General features: G+C 33.6%; 1 protein-coding gene across 7 annotated transcripts; it reads right to left on the bottom strand.

Moving 5' to 3' along the window:
• Window positions 1–10,390: 10,390 nt before the first annotated feature.
• On the bottom strand, window positions 10,391–15,582 carry LOC114300025 (beta-glucosidase-like SFR2, chloroplastic). Of its 7 annotated transcripts, none has more exons than XR_014334893.1 (11): window positions 15,252–15,582; window positions 14,454–14,805; window positions 14,124–14,262; window positions 13,702–13,868; window positions 13,049–13,270; window positions 12,507–12,675; window positions 12,172–12,405; window positions 11,925–12,074; window positions 11,706–11,835; window positions 10,863–11,124; window positions 10,391–10,767 (listed from the first exon to the last, which is right to left on the bottom strand). XR_014334893.1 is itself a non-coding variant. In XM_082877287.1 (10 exons), exons 1-10 carry the CDS (start codon window positions 15,430–15,432, stop codon window positions 10,928–10,930), a joined length of 1,941 nt encoding a protein of 646 aa, XP_082733413.1. In that variant the 5' UTR covers window positions 15,433–15,582; the 3' UTR covers window positions 10,794–10,927. The 7 variants fall into 7 exon arrangements, 1 of the variants encoding a protein (XP_082733413.1); XR_014334891.1 differs by having other exon boundaries at window positions 10,391–10,754; XR_014334892.1 differs by having other exon boundaries at window positions 10,391–10,669.
• Between the last annotated feature and the right edge of the window lie 5,102 nt (window positions 15,583–20,684).

Raw genomic sequence — 20,684 nt, 5'->3', positions numbered from 1 at the left:
GTATGCATTGAGATGAACGTGAAGTCAGGATGTGTGCATTGAGATGAATTTGGTTGATGTCTAAAATAGTAATTTCATTTAGGGATAAAATTGTAATAAAATTAAATATCATTAAGTGTGTGTATAGAGGGGATTAGGTGTGTGTATATAGAAGCTCCCCAGTCCATCCCATGAAGTTTGAAAAATTACAATTTTGCTAAGAATACAAAAATATTTTTGCAGGATAGGATTTAGATGTTAGATAAAAATGTGAGACCATATTTTATTTCACACCCATGTTCCATTATGTAAAAATATTCTATGCATTTCAAATCTATGTGGATTAATTTTGTTTTCAAAATCTTTTTTTTTTTTTTTGTAATTTTAATTTTATTAAAAATAGAAAGTTACTATTAGCATCTACCTTAATTCTTTGGACTCTCATTTCTTTGAACACCTATCCTAAACCTTAAATTTCAATTAGATTTCTTTTAACACACCACTTAATATTAAATTTACCCCTATTCATAATATCATTACACCCAAGTGCATACCTATCTAATTTTACACACTCGCTCCATCATAGTTGAAGACGGTCTCTCTCCTTCCCTCACCTGTTGAAAAACGACAACGACGATCCCTCTCCTATTGAAGAACGACGATAATGACGGTCCCTTTATTTGATTTATTCTAAATCAGTGAATGACAGTATTTATTTTATCAAAATCATTGCATCATTGTTGTAAAACTAAGCAAAAATCACACCATTGGTCAACCGCCAAAGGGTTGGTTCAGCATTGTGTTGCCGAACATAAACAATTTTGTCAGCACTATGTTGTCGAGCAGAAATTATCTGTTCAGCACTGTATTGGGGAACATAAATAATTTTTTCAGTAGTTCGTCGCCGAACAACATTTGTTCAGCACTATGTTGCCGAACATAAACAATTTTTTTAGCACTACGTTGCCGAATAACATTTGTTAAGCATTTTATAATTTAACCCTCAATTTACTCTTTTCCATTCCAATTCAATATAACAAACAAAATAATAGATATCCATTCCAATTCGGCCATTAATTTCTAGTTCAGGGTTTAGAATTGTGATGAAAATGAATATGTTTAGGGTTTAGGGTGGTGATGAAGAGGAATACGTAGGTTTAGAATGGTAATGAAGAGAAATGTTGGGTTTAAGGATGGTAATGAAGGGGAATGTGATGAAGAAGAATACATTGGGTTTAGTTGGGGGAGGTTGTGTACAATATTATAGCGTTGTCTTTATTTGGTAGATGGATGTTCCATTAAAGGGAGATTGCCCTTTAATGTAATTTTACTTCAAGGTATAATTGCAATAAAAAAAATTGAGAATTGGAGAGTCCAAAGAAATTAAGTAGGTGATAATAACAACCTTCTAAAAAAAATCAGTATGACCAAAATAACAGCCAAAAAAAAAAATTCCAATATGAAAATGATGAATATTTTTATTGTTTTACAAAATTATTTTTTTTGAAAAAAAATATATTAAAAATAAATTTTGAAAATGAAACCAAATATGGTGAATAAATCCTCTTGATTAGATCTTATCGATATTGTATCTGACTTCTTTTTATTTTCTTGTTTTGAGTTATTTTCAACTGCACGATGCAAAAATTATCACATGCATCTAAAATATCACGTGTTTGTGTTCAATTAATGATAAACTTGTGTTATTGAACAAACATACAACTAATATAAAAATTTAAGATAAAGTTATATTTTCTTTCTTTCAAACATTGGACTAAAAATCACCTGTTCTCAATTTTTTTTTTTAATTCTACTGTGTTAATGTACTTTCAAATTTCAATCATCGAGCAATCCAATTACCTCTTGGCAATAAACATTGAATAATGTTATAAATGTTATACAAACTTAAAAATCATTTAAAATTTTCAATAATTTATTGAGGTGGTTTCAATTATAGGGTGATTTGGTGATAGCCCCCTCACTATCTAATTTGTCTTTCAAAATGACAAGAATTATATAAGTACTTTCAAATCCCCCTGATATTTTAAAACTTATTTCTTTTACTATATTACCCTCATATCTATCAGCTCTCCTATTAAGCCATCTTCACTATGTATTTCAGAGTAAAATTTTACTCTATATAAAAGTAAAATTTTATTCTGTATGAAAGTAAAATTTTACTCTGTATAAAAGTAAAATTTTATACTTTGAAACTAAAGTAAAATTTTACTCTGTATAAAAGTAAAATTTTACTCTGAATAAGAGTAAAATTTTACACTCTGAAACTAAAAGTAAAATTTTACTCTGAAAAACAAGTAAACTGTGAGACTCTGAAGTTAAAAGTAAAATTTTACTCTGTATAAAAGTAAAATTTTACTCTGGTTCTGTCAAATGAAAAAAACAGAGCAAAAGAACCAGAGTAAAATTTTACTCTGGTTCTATCAAATGAAATTAGATCATTCACAGTCATTGTTCTTCTGTTTCTTCACAGTTACTTGCCTCTTTCGTATCACCTCTTTGGCTTCTCTGTTATCTATTACATATACACAATCCATATTACTCACTCACGACACAAAAATTTATCAAAATCAAAAACAATTTTACAACAAAATGTTGAGAGAACATAGTAACAACTCATCAATAGATCAATTTAAGAACTTAACAACACTATCCAAATGAAAAATCTCTCCCTCACACACACACACACACACATATATATATGAAAAATTTGAAGAACTGTGTTCAAATATGAAAATTTTGAACAGTCGCGCGATTCGTCTCTATACTCTTTCACAATTCGAATTTTTGATCGACGAGGCTATCATCAACGACAAGAACATGAACTTCATGAGAATTAGAAGGCGATACGTCGACGTCGTCGAAGCTTTCTCTGATCATCTCCAACGATCTCTTCCACTGCGAAACCTATGCGCCATTCAAAGAAAATTCTCTTCAACTGAGAGTGATTTAGGTATATTCACAGTTTTGGTTGAAATCACGAGAGCTTCGAACGAATCCAATCCAAACCCTAGGAATGGAAGAGAGAAGGAAAAAAGAGTGGAGAAGGTGAGGAAATTTTGTTGAGGGTATAATAGTCTAATAAAATATTTAAATAATAAATTTTGTCCTTTATGCAAAATTTTATAATTATGAGGGGGTTTAGAAAATATAATTTTTTTCTTAGTCCTTTTAACAATGAAAGGAAGGTAAAAGGGGTTTATAGCTAAATTTCCCTCAATTATATTATTGAATTAGATCCTATTTTAAGTTTTAAAATATTCTTATTGCATGTTATATCAGCTAATATAAAAAGGATAAATTATAAATACACTTTAGATTTGCTTAAAATGTAAATTGTTCTTGTGATTTTAAAAATTACATCTCATCCCTTGAAGTTTCAAACTTAATAACAAATTGTCCATTTTATTAATAAATCATCAAGTCAATTAACAGTTTTTAATAATGTTAAAAATTTATTTAAATTAATAATTTAAGTAATTTTATTATTGTATAAAAGAATAGTTAGAAATTTTATTTTTTTAATTAATTTTATTAAATAAAAATTCTAAAAAGAAAACATTTATAATTTTTTAAATTATGAGAGATAATTTATATTTTAAATAAATAGTAGCATATACTTATAAATTACCCTAAAAGTAATCTATAAAATTTGATATTTATCCACAAACATTTGGCCATTTATCCACAGCATCCTAGCTGTATCCAGGAAATTTCATCCACTTGTCTTGTTGCTCGTTATGTTCCACCAATGGTGATAGAGACCCAGACCTCCGCACCTTCACACATTTTGTGAGAGAGGGAGAGGGAGAGGGAGAGGGAGAGGGAGGAGAGAGAAGGAAAAAAAATAATAATAAGTGGATACAAATGGGGTTGCGGGGTCCCAAGTATTACGATATTCCACGAAGGGATGAGTCCAAACAGAAGGGAACGTAGGGCAGTTCCATTGGGCAAAAGGTAATTGTGATGTAATTAAATATTTGTTAACAACTCCGTCGGTCCCAAGTCCGGGTTAAGGAGGAAGGTTGTGTGTTAGGTAGCCGACAGCCAACACGTAAAAAAGCCGCTCGGATCCCTTATGAAAATGAATCCTACTTTGAATCGTTTAAATGCTAGGTCGTTCCCCTCAAGTGACGCGTTGCGCCTGCCTCCGGGTGTTTCGAAAAGTGAGCAAGGGGCGCCGCATCGACGCCTGGGTGCGGTGAAAAATGGGCAAAGGTTTCCGCGTTTTTCTGGACGAGCGCGGGTAAAGAAGCTAGTCCAAGACTATAGGTTTAGGATAGCCACTTGGAACATAGGAACCTTAACTGGTAGGACGATGGAATTGGTAGATGTTATGATTAGGAGGAGAGTTAGTATAGCTTGCATACAAGAAATTAAGTGGATGGGAGAGAAAGCTAGGGAAATTGAGGATACTGGTTTTAAACTTTATTATAGTGGTAAGGATAGACGAAGGAATGGGGTAGGAATCATAATTGCCAAGGGTCTTGTGGAAAGTGTGGTGGCGGTCATTAGGAAAGGAGATAGGATTATGCTAGTTAAATTAGTTATTGGAGGGAATATAGTGAACATTATTAGCGCTTACGCCCTTCAAGTAGGGTTAGATGATCAGACTAAGAAGGATTTTTGGGAGCAAATGGATGAGATCTTACAGGAGATACCCGTAGGAGAGAACCTGGTTATAGGTGGAGATTTTAATGGCCATGTGGGCATAGATAAAGTAGGTTATGAAAGGGTGCATGGTGGATACGGTTTTGGTGACAGAAATAAGGCTGGAGAGAGAATCTTAGATTTTGCGTTGGCTTCTGACCTGGTGGTGGCCAATACTATGTATAAGAAGAGGGAGGAGCATTTGATAACCTTTAAGAGTGGATTAGTTAAGAGCCAAATAGATTATTTCTTAGTAAGAAAAGTAGACTGGCTAAAATGCAATGATTGTAAGGTGATTCCTGGAGAGAGTCTGGTCTCTCAACATAGGATTTTGATACTAGATTTATGTTTTAGAGGGCAATACCAAGCTAGGAAGGATGGTGGGCGTCGTAGGACGAGATGGTGGGACTTAAAAGGGGATAAACTAGAAATATTTAAGAATCGAATGAATAAGGAAGGTACTTGGGACTTAGAAGGTGATGCTAACACTATGTGGAATTCGATGGCCAATTGTATGAGGAGAATCTCAAGGGAAGTGCTTGGAGAGTCGAAAGGAACGAGACCCAGCTCTAGGGAAACTTGGTGGTGGAGGGAAGAGGTCCGAGCGGTAGTTAAGGCAAAAAAAGAGTGCTTTAAAAAGTGGCAGAAGGATAGAACTGAGGAAAACCTTAAGAGCTATAGATTGGCTAATAAGGAGGTCAAGAAAGTAGTGAGAGAGATTAAGTTGAAAGTTTATGATGACCTATACATTAGACTAGATAGTAAGGAGGGAGAGAAGAGGGTATACAAACTTGCTAAGATACGGGAGAGGAAAACAAGAGATTTTAATCAAGTAAAGTGCATCAAGAGTGAGGGTTCTAAGGTATTGGTGAAGGACGATGAGATTAAGGAAAGATGGAAGAATTATTTTGAGAAACTGTTAAATGAGGAACATGGAAGTACGACAATAGGGGAAGAAATAATCAGTAATACGATAAACCAAGACTATAGGTTCTATCGCAGGATTAGGAATTTTGAAGTGGAGATTGCACTTAAGAAGATGAAATCAAATAAGGCTTTAGGACCTGATGATATCCCTATTGAAGCTTGGAAGTGTTTGGATAAAAAGGGAGTTGCTTGGTTGACTAGGTTGTTTAGCAAATTTTTGTTGACTAGGAACATGCCAGATGAGTGGAGGAAGAGTATTTTAGTGCCAATCTATAAGAATAAAGGTGATGTCCAGAATTGTAACAACTATAGAGGAATTAAGCTAATGTGTCATATAATGAAAGTGTGGGAGAGGGTGATGGAACGTCGATTGCGAGACATAACAGAGGTATCAGAGAATCAATTTGGGTTTATGCCTGGTAGGTCAACAATGGAAGCGATTTATCTTTTGAGGAGAGTAATAGAAAAGTATAAAGAAAATAAAAGAGACATTCATATGGTGTTTATCGACCTTGAGAAAGCATATGACAGAGTGCCCCGAGATATAATATGGTGGGCGTTAGAAAAGAAAGGGGTGACAAAAGGCTACATTGACGTGATTAGGGACATGTATGAAGGGGTGGTGACCATTATTAGATCCCCAGCTGGAGAAACAAATGAATTTTCTATCACTGTAGGGTTACACCAATGATCTACCTTAAGTCTTTATCTTTTTGCTTTAGTTATGGATGAGTTGACGATAAATATTCAGGATGACGTGCCATGGTGTATGCTTTTTGCAGACGATATTGTGTTAGTGGATGAGACTAGAGAAGGAGTTAACACAAAGTTGGAGATCTGGAGAAAAGCTCTTGAATCTAAAGGATTTCGGATAAGCAGAACTAAGACAGAGTACATGGAGTGCAAATTTAGTAACAGTAACAATGAAAACAGAGGAGAAGTGAAGATTGAGAACCAAGAACTGCCTAAGAGTGAACATTTTCGTTATTTAGGGTCGATTATCACAACAGCGGGAGAGATTGATGCAGATGTGGCCCATAGGATTAAGGCGGGATGGTGTAAGTGGAGAAGTGCGTCTGGGGTATTGTGCGATAAACGAATACCCACTAGACTAAAAGGTAAGTTTTATAGAACGACTATTAGACCAGCTATGTTGTATGGGACGGAGTGTTGGGCAACTAAGAAACAACATGTAGATAAGATGAGTGTGGCTGAGATGAGGATGCTAAGGTGGATGTGTGGTAAGACTAGACAGGACAGGATTAGGAATGAGTGTATTCGGGAATGGGTAGGAGTAACACCGATAGAAGATAAGTTGAGAGAGAATCGTTTGAGATGGTTTGGTCATATTCAACGGAGACCAACAGAGGCAGTAGTGAAGAGATGCGATGCTGTAACGGTAGATGGAAGTGTTAGGGGACGGGGTAGGCCTAGATTAACGTTGACTAGCATTATAAATAGAGATATGAATCTACTTAATTTGACTAATGAAATGGCCTTTGATAGGGCCGCGTGGAGAAGAAGGATTCATGTAGCCGACCCCATTTGATGGGACTTAAAGCTTCGTTTGGTTTGGTTTGGTTTGGATATATTTAAATGGGGTTAATTTATTTTTGTTATTTATAGAAAATTGGGATTAATTATACCAACATTGTTTTAATTATTAATAAATATCACATTATCTTCCTCACATATAAATTAGTTTATTTTGATTCTTTAACTATGAATGTATCAAATCTTTAAAAAAAATTATGAAAGTGTTTCATTTTTTCCTCCTTTTGAATTTCTTTAAAAGTGGTGTATTCTTACTGTTTTCAAAGTTGAAGAGATGAATCGGACTTTGATCCTCTCCATTCTATATATGTAAAGAATGATTTTTATTATATATCTAATGGTTATAAAAATATGAATGTAAATTTTTAAAAAAGAATACTACTCTCACATTTGGGTAATAAAATAGAACTTCTCCATTACAAATATGAAATGGAGAGGATCACAATCCAAATCAATAAATTCATAAATGAGGAAGTAAAGTGATATTCACTTCTTATTTAGAAGATCTTGATATAACTAACCTATTTACTTATTAGGTAAACTACATTGACCACATTTGAAATTTAGAAAAAATAATAATAAACTCTAGAAATTTTAATAAGGTGACGTTGATATCACTTTTAATAAGGTTAAAATGGGTAAAACCAACCCAAACAATTGTAGACATAGGAATGAACATGTATAATATATATATATATATATAGTGTAAAATAAATGAAAATATAATTTTTTTTTATTGTTACGATTAATAAAGTATTATTAAAAAAATGATTATATATCATGAGAATTGAAACAAGGGAACCAATTGACAAATTTATGAAACTCCATATATTTTGTCCAAATTTTAAGAGGAGTTGGTGTAATTTATTGTAAATTGTTTTATTTCACTTTATGGGTGTTACATACAAGTCTAAGATGCATCATAACACATATGACAGGGAAAAAGGTAATTATTTGATTTCACTTTATCTTTGTCATTAGATCCAATTAATTAGTGAAATTTGAAGGTTTCTATTACAAATAATTACAATGGAGAAATGATAAAATTAGTAGTTAATTATTGAATGAGTCATGATAGTTTTAAAAATTATCATTAAAAAGAATAAAATGAAATAATTTTAATTTTAATAAATTTTTTACTAATTTCAATATATGTTTCACACAAATCTATAAACCTTTTATACATATATCAAAGTTTTAGTATTTTTCTGAGTTACATATTTGTTTGACCAGACAAAGCAAAATGCATACTGACAAGACAAAACGAGCAGCTCAAAAAATCAAAAACCAGAAAAGAAAAACAAAAACAAAAAAACAATTGGGACAGTTTTTCTAAATTTTTCTAGAAGTTGAAGATTTTCTCCAGAGGAGACAAATATTTCGCTATCGCGTTTGAAAGACTGTCCAGTTCTCCGTTGACGAGTCCAAGTGCATCTCTACTAATCATATCACAAAAAATGACGACAAAATTACAATTTAACAATCACCTTCAAATTTTAACACGTCTCAATTATTTGAATTTGTGTATACTAATCATTCGATTGGATATTAATAATCTAAACGGATATCGATTAATAAAAGTGATAGTCACAATTAACAAGAATAATGTCAACGGTTTAACAAATCATCCCACTTACGTAATTTAAACAATCCAACCGAAATCAAATTTAATAGGTAAATCATTTTTCATTTGACCATTTATAATATTAATATTAAATTTTAACAGTATTTCTCCATTTAAAAGCAAATATTATCTTCACACAATTACATCAATTTGTAACCATTGGATGAGTATCTTCAACCACATCAATTAGTAGCCATTGCATCAACACGTCACCCCTCATCATTTTTTGGGGGGTGTTTGTTTGGATTTTTTTTAGTCAACTTATAGTTTATAGTTTTGAAAAAGTTATTTTGAACTGTTTGATTAAACTTATTTCAAACAGTTTCTGATTCTAACAATTTATTTTAACTCAAAAAAGTTGATTCTGAGAAGCTGCTCATCCCATGCTTTTGATTATCAGCTTCTGCTGTGGATATGTTAATTTACGGTTATATTTTTAGATTTTTTTATTTTTTATTTTTTAAAAAATAGAAAAAGACCCAAATAGATTATAAATGATTATTATTATTTTTAATGAGAAATGTAGACAAGTAGTGAATAACAAAAAAGAAAAGTTAATTGAAAAAACTACTTCACAGTTTATTTAACAAACACTATTCAGCAACTTAAATCTATAATTTAACAGATACACCAAACAAATTAACAGCTTCTGATTAAAATCATAATCTGTTAAGATATAATTTATAATCTGTTTGAACAGGTAGACCAAACGGGCCTTTGTACCTCCTATCTTAACTAGAGCTCTCACTCCTCCAATGACAGTTGTCTCCGTCTGAATCTTAAACTTTTGGAGAGAAAAAAAAAAATATATATTGTTAGCCCCTTTAATTGAAGTAATATTTCATTTTAATCTTTATAATTTTAATTTTTTTCATCTAAACCCTATACTTTCAATTGTGCTCTTCGTTCCGTTTATTGACGCTAGTATTTTAAACAGAAAAATGTCACATGCAACTGAGGAGATGAAAATAAAATTTTAATCAAATTAAAGAGACTATTGGTATAATTTATCCCAAAAAAAAAACCGCTACACAAATTTAAAATTCAAACATAATTTTTGTTTCTTATTAATAAGATTCAAACGTAATTTAATAGTCACAACCTGGACAATAATTTAATAAGATAAACTATCAATAAATCATAACAATTATACTTAATTTTCATCAAGTTCTATTGAAGATAAATTTTGATAAAATCGTCACTAAAAATTAATTTTTACAACTTTTTTGCATATTTCACTAAAAATTAATAATTAGTGACTTTTTTTGTCACAATTTTTATAAATTATCGCTAAAACTTATAATCAGTGATGTTTTCCTGTGATAAATTTTTCAAATTATCGTTGAAAGTTAAAAATTAATAACTTTTTTGTGACAATTTTTTTTAAACTGTTATTAAAACTTATAATTAGTGACATTTTTTGTGACAATTTTCAAATTGTCGCTAAAAATTAATAATTAATAACATTTTTTAATAGTGTTTGATAAAAATACCATTAGTTATCATAAGACCTATTGAATAATAAGTCCATTTATTTGAACCTACACGTAACTTCTCCAATAATAATAATTGTCATAACCTCATGTTGATTATGCTATGCAAGAATCAGACAAAACAAGAAGAAAAAGCAAAAAAACATTTTCGTGGCACAAATAACAAGTAACCATCTATCATTTGCTTAAAAATAAACATAACTGGTGATATTTTACACCTATTACGGATAACTATTTCAATGAATCAAAGTTGGCATTGAAACAAAGAAATACCGTAATGCAGAACACAATTGTCTATACATGAAAACTACAAATTTGGGCAGGGATTTTGGGGAGAGTGCAGTGTATGCTGTCATCCGATCCAATCTAAATCAAACCCAACTAAGTCTTGTCTTCTAACTATCCAATCGATTACTTATATACACTGCATTGTATTAGATACAGTAATTGTAAAGACTATAAAAAATAAAAAATAAAAAAGCACATCTTGACATCAGCATCAAAGAAACCTGCATTGAAAGCCTAATTTTGAATGCGATTTTGAAAATGATTCTAAAAAACAATTCGAAGAATCATATACGAAATAACTAAAGCATTAGCAAATCAAGTAGTTGTACCTAGTTTGGGATGTGTTCCATTTTTTATGCGGTATGGGAAATCTCTGAACTGTCTGGAGAATGAATCAGACAGTTAATTCAAGAGGCTGAAGAACCAACTCAGCTTCATCCGTTTGAGGTTTCCCTTTCCTTCTGAGGGAGAAAGGTTGGAGAATACACCGTGACAAGCGGCTCAATGGGTCCTGCAGACCTTCCATCTCATGGTGTCCAAACCGCCAATCTCGATCAATGTAAGGTCTCCGTATAGGTTCATCAAGGCCTCCTGTTGAAAGTAGGAAAATGTGAAACCCATAATGTATTTGATCAATGTTGGTGCAGTGTAGATCCTAATAAATACTCGACATTAGACCTAGTTTGGGGTGAATCATGTAAACCTCATGTTCTTTGTGTGTGTGCATGTGATTTATATTTCTTGTGTATTTGTTCATTTTTGGGTTTTATGTTTCATCCATCCTGGTTAGCTGTGTAACAGATTCCTAACAATCAATGAGTCGGTCACTGTTTTTGACTGTTGAAGAACAAATAAGCAATTAAAAAAATGTTGCCAGTAAGGCAGTATCATTTATAAGCAAGAATTCAGAACCCTTACTTAAAATGCAAGCATGTTTTATGTTCTGAGAAGTGCAAGGAGATTGACTGAGTTTGATACATGCACACGAGTCACTTGAGGCATCTTACTCATAAGCATTACAGTTTAGAGACGCAACCTATGAGTTAGGACTCCACAAAAATACCTAGTGGCCATTTTTACAATTTTCCATAGAGTAAGAATAAAAAAAGCAATGAAGCCAAGAAAGTGGCATTATAAAATGAAGCAGAAAGAAACTGAACTGCACATCTTACCCGCATACATTAAACCTTGTTTATTCACTGCTCGATAAAATGGCCTTGTTTTTCTCTGTTTAACAGCTCTGTGTAGTTCATTCCATGCAAGTTCCCTGTCTTGACGTGTAACCTTACCTGTGGTTGCCACCTGAAATTTAAGGTTCCAGATGAACTATTAACAATATCAACACAATAAGGGCATGATAAGCGACACAAAGGCACATAGAAAATTATTACTTTGGAAAACAAATGGTATGAAGGACGAGGTATCCGTGCAAGATTATTGGCACGATCAACTGCTACAAGTCCAAACTTGGGACCATAGCCATCAGCCCACTCCCAGTTATCAGAAATAGTCCAAAACAGGTAACCAAGCACAGGCACACCCTGCAAAATAAATTTAAGAAGATTTAATACACAAACTTTTTAAATGGAAGACAGCACTATTCCAGAACAGTAGAGAAGCATAAGTTCAGAGTTAAACCATGATCATGGCTGCATAAATTGCAAGTAAATGTTCCAACATGTATGGTCTTCTGATCAAATCTGTCTCATCTGAAACACCATTTTCAGTAACGATAAAAGGTACATTTAGATGTTTGTATCTATCATGGAACTGAAGTAGAATGCGGTACAAGCCATCTGGATATACAGCCCGTCCAGATTCACTGTATTCATCAGTCTCTACTAGCTTCAGTCCAGCACCAGACACCACTTCCTGACCAATGAATATATATTTTTTAATAACTAATTTATCTAAGTTACTATATTCACAAAAGCATGAAGAGGACAGTGATCATAGTTAGAGAAGCACAAAACCTGGCCATAATAATTTATTCCTATAAAATCCAGCTTGTGAGAAATATCATCCAGATATGGGAAGAGAGTCAAGGAGTTAGTCAGTGAGATGGCAGGAACATCAAACAGACCATATGGCCGAATAAATGAGACATGGTGTGCTACTCCAACGATTGAATTTGTGGAGGTGCTGCAGTTTAAAAATTTAAAAAAAAAAAAAAAAAAAAAAAACTCAGAAAAGTCCAGAAAAATATTAGAAGCAATTGAAAGATTGTGATTATTTTTTAAGAAACCAGAAGTGTCAGGTGGGGAGATAGATAGTCCATATGCAACAATACGGTTTAACTTACGTAAGTGCATAATGGTATAATGCAGAAGAGCCTGTTTATACCATTTTTGAAAGAAAAGAAAGAAAAAAAAAAAAAAACACTTGCATACTCCTAAAAGTTACGAAGACTCCCCCAAGTTAAATGTACCTTGTAAAGGATTAATAATTCAAATCATGACATTTTCTTGGCAAGGGTACATAAAGTACATATTAAGAGATAGGTGCTGGAGAAAACCTTTTCCCATGGATATAGTCATAGGCCTTTGAGTGTGCAATTGCTATCCAGTGCATGGCTTGATTGAAAACACCAGTAGGTAGTGCAGAAGTAGCAACCTCCAGCATATCAGGATTACCACCAGGCCAAGTACCAGCACAATAAGTAAGCATACAAAAGACATGAGGCTCATTAAATGTAACCCAGTAATCTACAATATCTGATACACTGTCAACAACAAGCCTGCAAAATAAAAAGCATAAGAGTGTTAATTAAAGTTTTAGGGCAAATATGAGTTACCCACATAAGAGAACCATTACACATGTTAAGTGCATGAAGTAAAATGGCATTCACAAAGCAAACTATTAACTGCCCCAGCTCTCAGTCATCTTGTTATCTAATCTCTCTCTCTCTCTCTCTGCTCTTCAAAAAATGAGTCCTCCAAACTCTTAGGTGTCTACCAGTTACCATTATGCTACCAAAAGAAAAGAATGAAAATAATGGAACAACCAGACTGCACTTCAGTGGCATAAAATGAAGATGAATGGATGTGAAAACCATGGTTAAACTACAACATCAAACACGTAGTACAAGATACAACTATTTAAATAGTAATCTGAATGCCAATGCCAGATAACAACTATGGTGAATCTATCACTAAAAAGAAGCCTAACCTTGTAAAATCCACGAAATAATCAACAGTTTTCTCCAGTTTCCATCCTCCATACTCTCCAGCCCATGGTGGCAGTGAATGATGGAACAGTGTCAGCATCACCTTCATACCATATGAGCGAACCCTACTGATAATCCATTTATATCGTTCCAACGCAGCATAATTAACCTAAAACAGAACATCAAACAACTGAATTTGGTGCCATTTGTATCTTCACAACCAATTTTATTAATTCTTATGCAAATTTATAAATAGTGTATGTCAATTAAGATGATAATTTAACTCCAGTCCATTTGAGATGATAATTCAACTCCAGTCCATTTCTAATTGATCCAATTATCACCAAATGGAAGTATGACAAACTAAAAGCACACAAAGATGCACGCAGACACACACACACACAATGTTCGGCATAAGATTTACAGTTTCTTTACTCCCATCGACTGGCTCCTCTGGCATGATCCTTGTCCAATCTATACCCATTCGGAAGACACGAACACCAGTGTCTTTAGCCAGTTTCAATTCCGTATCAGGATCTGACCAAAACCTCAGCCTCTCCTCCCTGAAAGTAATTCACGACAATCCATTTCTTCCAATGTCAACAGTAAGCAATTTCAATATAGAAGTTTGTGATTCTAAATATAAGTTTTATTCAAATGATGTGATGGGTATAGATAGAAATTAGCAGCAGTATATGCCCATTCGGCATTCAGCTTGTAAATTTCAAACACCACATGAAAGAGCAGGGCATACGGGTGAGGAACATTGTGCCAGGCAGCTACTTTATGATGGCATTCTTCAGGTGGTGCAGGCTCTTCCTCTTCTACATACTTATTGAAACCTCTGATCATTGCCTCCATAGCTATCTTAATAGACTTCTTTCTTTTCACCATCCTTTTAGCTTCTGTTAGGGGCAATGAAGCTTGCTGAGATCCACCATCACCAGCAGCAGAGCCCAGTACTGCATCAGCTGATTGCAGGTCATGCTCTGACTCTGCTTGGTCACAGGGGCTCTCTTCTGCAAACTGGAGCCAAGCATCATCAAGCCTGTCTTCAACGTGTGCAGGTGCAGTTGCCAATCCGAAGAAGAACTCTTTTTCACCTTCTACAGTGAATTACATAACAGTTGTATTATAATTTCTTGACAATCATGAAAAGTTCAAATGTTTTCAGACTCAGCAACATATATTATATTCTCAAACCCTCACCCGGGGGAAAAAGGGGAAAAGAAAAAATCAATCTAAAAACAATGAGCTTAGTTCAAGCTTGAGATGCCTCCACTCAAATTCAACAAAATTGAGCTGAAATAGCTCAATGTTGACTCCAATCAACTAGTAACTTAGATTTAAAATCCTCAAAGCTGACCAGAACAATACACACACAAAAGTTCAAAATTACAACAATTTATCATTTCAAGGATGAAACTCTAATATTGACTTGTTCATGCTCTTCAATAACACTAACGAAGCTACTTTCACGAACATCTCCGTATTTGCAGAGCACAAAACGAATGTATAAAAAGCTACGGTTTCTGAGGAGAGAAGTGATTACCGGAAGAAGGATCGAGGTTGAAGACGGCGAGTGTGTCGGAGGACTCGTCGATGGGAGAGCGGAAGGGGCGGAGGTGCTTGCGGCGGTAACGAGAGAAGGAGACGGCGTTGGCGGCGAAAGTGACGGTGACTAAGATTCCGGCGAGCTTGGTGGCCGCAACTAAGAGGCCAACAATTGCCATTGTCGAGAGAGAGAGAGAGAGAGAGAGAGAGAGAGAGAGAGGAGATTGAGAGTAGCCAAAGAAGAGTGTTTGTTTGTTGTAGCTGAGCCTGAGAGTGGCAAATACTATTCACAATTACAGATGAGGAGAGAGAGGGGAGGGGCATCGCGGGATTGATTGAACTTGAAGATATTTACGTATCCACGTGTCATGCGCGTAAATGATTGGAAAAATATGGAAAATTTTTTGATTTTCAAACAAAATAAATTCTAAATTTTTAATTTTATCAATTTAAATTTTAATATTTTAATTTAATTTCAATCTAAACATACATTTTTTGTTAAGTGAAATTGATAGAAAAATAATATTTTGATCATTAAACTCAATATATGTATATATAAAATGTCTAAAACATTATTTTTTTATTAAATTTAATAACTAATTTTTTTCTTTCAAATTTACTTAGTAAAAAAAATTAAATGATTTAGATTGAAAACAAACAAAAAGATTAGAATTTCAATTGAAAAAATAAAAAAATTATAATTTATTTTATTATAAGAATAAAATTTTAATTTTTTTTAATAATTTCTCTAAACAATTTTGAATAATAGAAATCGATCAAAACCACTTGGTGATGAGTTTTATGTATAATATTTGATTCTGTAAACAGTTTAATTAGAATAATTGAGTTCAATTTTGTATTCAATTTTTGGGTAAATAAAAAAATTATAAAAATTTAATAGTGATTTATTATTGAAGGTTTGGTTTAATCCTTACTTTGCAACAAAAAAAAAAAAAAAAAAAAAGTTTGGTTTAATGAAAAAACACAAACAAAATTGTTGAAGATAGCTATCGCGATCTAGACCCTTTCAGGCCATTCAACGTCGGCACTAAGGTACACTTTTTCAGGCCATTTGATAGTATAATCTTTTATTTTTTATTTTAAGAATTTGTATGAAATTATTTACAATAATTTAAATAAGTCAATTTTTTTATTATTTAGAAATTAAGAAAGTTTAAAAATTGACTTTTTTTTAGTAATTTTTTCTCTGTTTACAAAAAGACATGTAAAAAAATTAAAATAATAATTTGATAACTTATAAAGACAATTTAACTAAAAACTTTAGTTTCCAAATAAGGCCTTAAAAAAATGATATTTTGGGTTTGGGAGAACGATTATGTGGTGTTTCAAGTAGGGCTGAGCAAGGAATCCGTGAAATCCGTAATCCGATCCAGTCCAGTCCAATCCGATAGGTTTGGATTGGTTTTTTGAATCCGTGGTTCGGTTCCGGATTGAAGAATTAAAAATCCGTAGTCCACGGATTGGTTCTGGATTGAACCCCACGGTTCCGGATTGGAACCGATCCGGACCGTATACAAATAGTCTATATTTTTATTATACATCCTTACCCATAGTATCTTCGCTTATTCCATATAAAACCTAAACTCAAACCTAAACCCGTTTAATATCTTCTTTTATTACTTTTGTTTGTTAGTTTTAGTTTTAACTTGTAAAGGTCTAAATACTTATGGTGAAACTAATTTTCTTATGGTTGTTTAAATTCTATAACAGTATGTCGCTATTATAAAGACATATTGCTATTGTGGAACTAATATAGTGCTATGTTTATGTTTTTATGAAATTAAAGTGTTATATATATATTTTTTTATTATTTAATTATGTGAATCCGTGGTCCTAAACCGATCCAATCCGTATTTAAATGGATTGGTTCGGATTGGTTCCATGATTTAAACGGATTGGATTGGTTCTAATTTTTCAGGAACCGTAAATAACGGATTGGTCCTCGTTTTACACCAATCCGGTCCAATCCGGACCATGCTCACCCCTAGTTTCAAGGGTGTTGTGATAAGTTAAGAAGAGAGAACTTACAATTTTGTATTGAGTAATTGAGAAATATAAAAGAACATGGTGTATAATAATTAGTAAAGGAGTATAGACACCTATGGTGATGCACATCAAAATTTTGTATTATAATTTTTTTTTTAACAAATTATGAAATTAATAAATAAATAAATAAACTTCGAATGAAAGCCACCCTACAAGTCAAGAAGCCTGACCTGAAACTCATAAGCCCATATTTTCAGTCTATGAACAAGGCCTGGGCTTTGAGAGTTTGGGATGGGTCTGTAGACTAGTCAAAAGTCATGAGCTCAGGTTCGGGCCTTAAATTTTAGGGGTCGGCCCATTTTTGAGGCCTAGCCTTAGGCATAGAGAAAAAGAAATCAATAATAAGTTGGGGGGTTCAAACTTGAGGTTATGAAGTTAAATTTTTTTTTAGCTATTCATTGAAAAATGCAAGGCTTGAATGAAAAAAAGGGGTGAGAAGAGTTTAAGTTAATAGTATCTAAACCTTTTAATTTTAAGTAAATAATTACTGATTTTTTTTAAAAAAAATTCACTAATAAAGTTAAGACACAAATCAGAGAGGAGTGGTTAGGCATAGAGAAAAAGAAATGAAATTTTGATTATCAATAATGAGTTGGGGGGTTCAAACTTTAGGTTATGAAGTTAAATTTTTTTTTTAGCTATTCATTGAAAAATGCAAGGCTTGAATGAAAAAAAGGGGTGAGGAGAGTTTAAGTTAATAGTATCTAAACCTTTTAATTTTAAGTAAATAATTACAGATTTTTTTTTTAAAAAAATTCACTAATAAAGTTAAAACACAAATCAGAGAGGAGTGGTGTGTGGTGTGGTGTGGTGTGGTGTGGGTTGGGTGTGGGTATGAGAGCAGAAGAATCAAACAAAAGATAAGTGTGGTGGTCCTCTCTCTCTCTCTCTCTCTCTCTGTGAGATGTCCTTTCCTTCATTTTGGTGAAATTCTAGCTATTAGGCCATGCATGGTTTTGAGGTAATCATTAATGTTTCAGAGAATTACTGAAATATGATAGCAACTTCTCACCTACGGATTCTCTCATTATCATACCACAATTTTTTTTAGGGACCATTGTTACCACTGAGATAGTTTAAAACAAAAAAAATTGTACCACACATGTCAATTTTTTACATCTAAATCTGATACACAAAAAAAATTTACACTAAACACAAAACAAACTTACACATTATAAAAATGGGATTTTTTTTTCTTCTCTTTTAGTGCAAATTTTCAAAATAAAAAATGTCATACCGAGGGACTTAATTCAATATGATTGTTCATGTAAACTATGAGAGAGATTTCATAATCTGGCTTTGGGCCGTGATAATGACCGGGCTAAAATTGGTCCGAGCAAGTTTGGGCCGAGCTAGGCTGGGACAATCCAGGTGTAGTGCGCTCGGTTAAAGCCCAGGTCCGATTTGGCAGGGATAACTTCTCTGCTAGTCCGGTTCGCGTTGTTTGCTTGTTGAGATCGGTCTCCCTCGGATCGGCCTAACCTGTCTGGAGCTCGGTCGTACTGGAATGATACTGAGCTCGGTTGTGATGGAGCTTGGCGAGTGGCACTGTCGAGCTCGTTAAGTAGCTCGGTCGAAAGAGGCTGAGATAATTCCGGCGGGCTGCCCATTCCCGCCAATGCCGAATGGCGGTTTGATTTGGTAGTGTTTAGCTGAATTTGCGCTGACAGATAGGAGAGCAGCTTCACGTGTCAATAAGCGAATGGATGTAGAGGTGAGCGCAGAAAGTATATAAGTATTACTGCGCCCCTAATGCTGTGGATGGAACATCATTTGGTGAGATCTTACATTCATTAAGCTGCTCTCTCTCTCTCTGAGTGTGTGCTAACTTGACCGTTGGAGGGGTTTCCGGCAACACACCGCCTGGTAGTTCACCGCCGTTGTGTTTTCAGGTTGATCGGATAGACACGAAGCTTGGACGAAAGGCGTACGGACAGCGACACATATTTCCTCCCCGTACATAAACTAGGTGTTTTTTTGTTTTTTTTACCCCTACTGGGTGAGTGAGGAATGAAGAACATCCGCAGTTTAGGTACATGAAAGTGGCTTTGGCCACTCCCATCCACTTGTAACTTACAATGAATGAGAAGTCATGGTCATGGTCAACCTACCTCAATACACTGTGTGTGTGAGTGTGAGTGTGAGTGTGGATGTTGGGGACATTTTTTTAGTTTCAGAATCATTATTAGGTGACTGTTCATTTACTCACCATTGGTGGAGTCTCAAATGAAAGTGATCTATAAACAAAATTGATATATATATATATATATATAATTCATTTAGAATAATATGATAATGAGATATAATTATAAGTTAGAATACTGAGTGTTTCCAGTATTTTTGTATTTGTGATTTATGTTATCTTAATTTCAAGTTTATGCAAGTGGGGTAGCAACTATCTCTATATCTTGCATGTAACATTTGTTGGACAATCTTCACCGTATTTAAAAAGATTTAATTCTGTTGTGTACAAAACAACAACAAAAATAAAAGAAATAGAGAAAAGGAGAGAATATGTTTGATTACAAAAATCAAACTCGAAATAAAAATAAATAAATAAATAACAGATTTTATTTTGTTACAAAAACAAAATTAAAATCCGAATAAATAAACAAATAAAAACAACACTGAAAGTAATTAAATAACTTACTTGATTTAATTTCTTCGAATTATTTTTCCTGATCAAGTCCAGTGTTTAACACTGTGTCCTTAAGACAGATTCGTCCTCTCCACGGTGCTTTCAGAATTCGGACGTCTATCTCCCAGGATGAAATGATCTACCACAAACAATAGCAGCACTACTAACTGTTTGCCTTACGAACACACTAAGTGTTTACACTCTTTCTTTAGAAAATAAAATGCAGCAAGATGAAGAATAGAAAACAGAAGTGAAATACGAAATTTCTGAATGCAAAATATCAAATGAGGGTGGTCCTATTTATAGATGTGAAGGTGGCTCTTCAATTTGAATTAAACAGGTATGTAACTCTTGGTTTTGAATTGAACAGGTATCATACCTGTTGGGTTTTGAATTCAAACAGATTTGAATTAATTCAAACAGATAGTAAAACGGGAAGGGCCCTGTTTGGGTGTGCATTAATTCCAAAACAGTTTATTTCTGTTTGAAATCGGGAAGGGCCCTGTTTGGGTGTGCACTAATTCCAAAACAGTTTATTTCTGTTTGAAACCGGGAAGGGCCCTGTTTGGATGAACAAATAATCCAAACCAATTTAATTTGAGGATGAATTTTATTTTAATAAAAAATAAAATTAAATTCAAATGTTTTTGGCCCAAAAAGATTAGAAGCCCAACCACGCACCCGCGCCCAAGCCCAGCCCGACCGGACGGACGGCGGCGCGCGTGT

Source organism: Camellia sinensis, chromosome 7, assembly GCF_055761805.1.
Source record: "Camellia sinensis isolate YWXY chromosome 7, ASM5576180v1, whole genome shotgun sequence".
NCBI lineage: Eukaryota > Viridiplantae > Streptophyta > Magnoliopsida > Ericales > Theaceae > Camellia > Camellia sinensis.
This window is presented reverse-complemented; position numbering and strand designations above follow the sequence as displayed.

Bases quoted from the DNA above. Each gene is read 5' to 3' on its own strand.
- LOC114300025 (XM_082877287.1), bottom strand. From the start codon at position 15,432: ATGGCAATTGTTGGCCTCTTAGTTGCGGCCACCAAGCTCGCCGGAATC. The intron at 14,806-15,251 runs GTAATCACTTCT...AATTCACTGTAG, and splicing joins CAACCTCGATCCTTCTTCCG to AAGGTGAAAAAGAGTTCTTC. The intron at 11,836-11,924 runs GTAATAATTTTC...CTTAAATTTCAG, and splicing joins CATACCATTTGTTTTCCAAA to GTGGCAACCACAGGTAAGGT.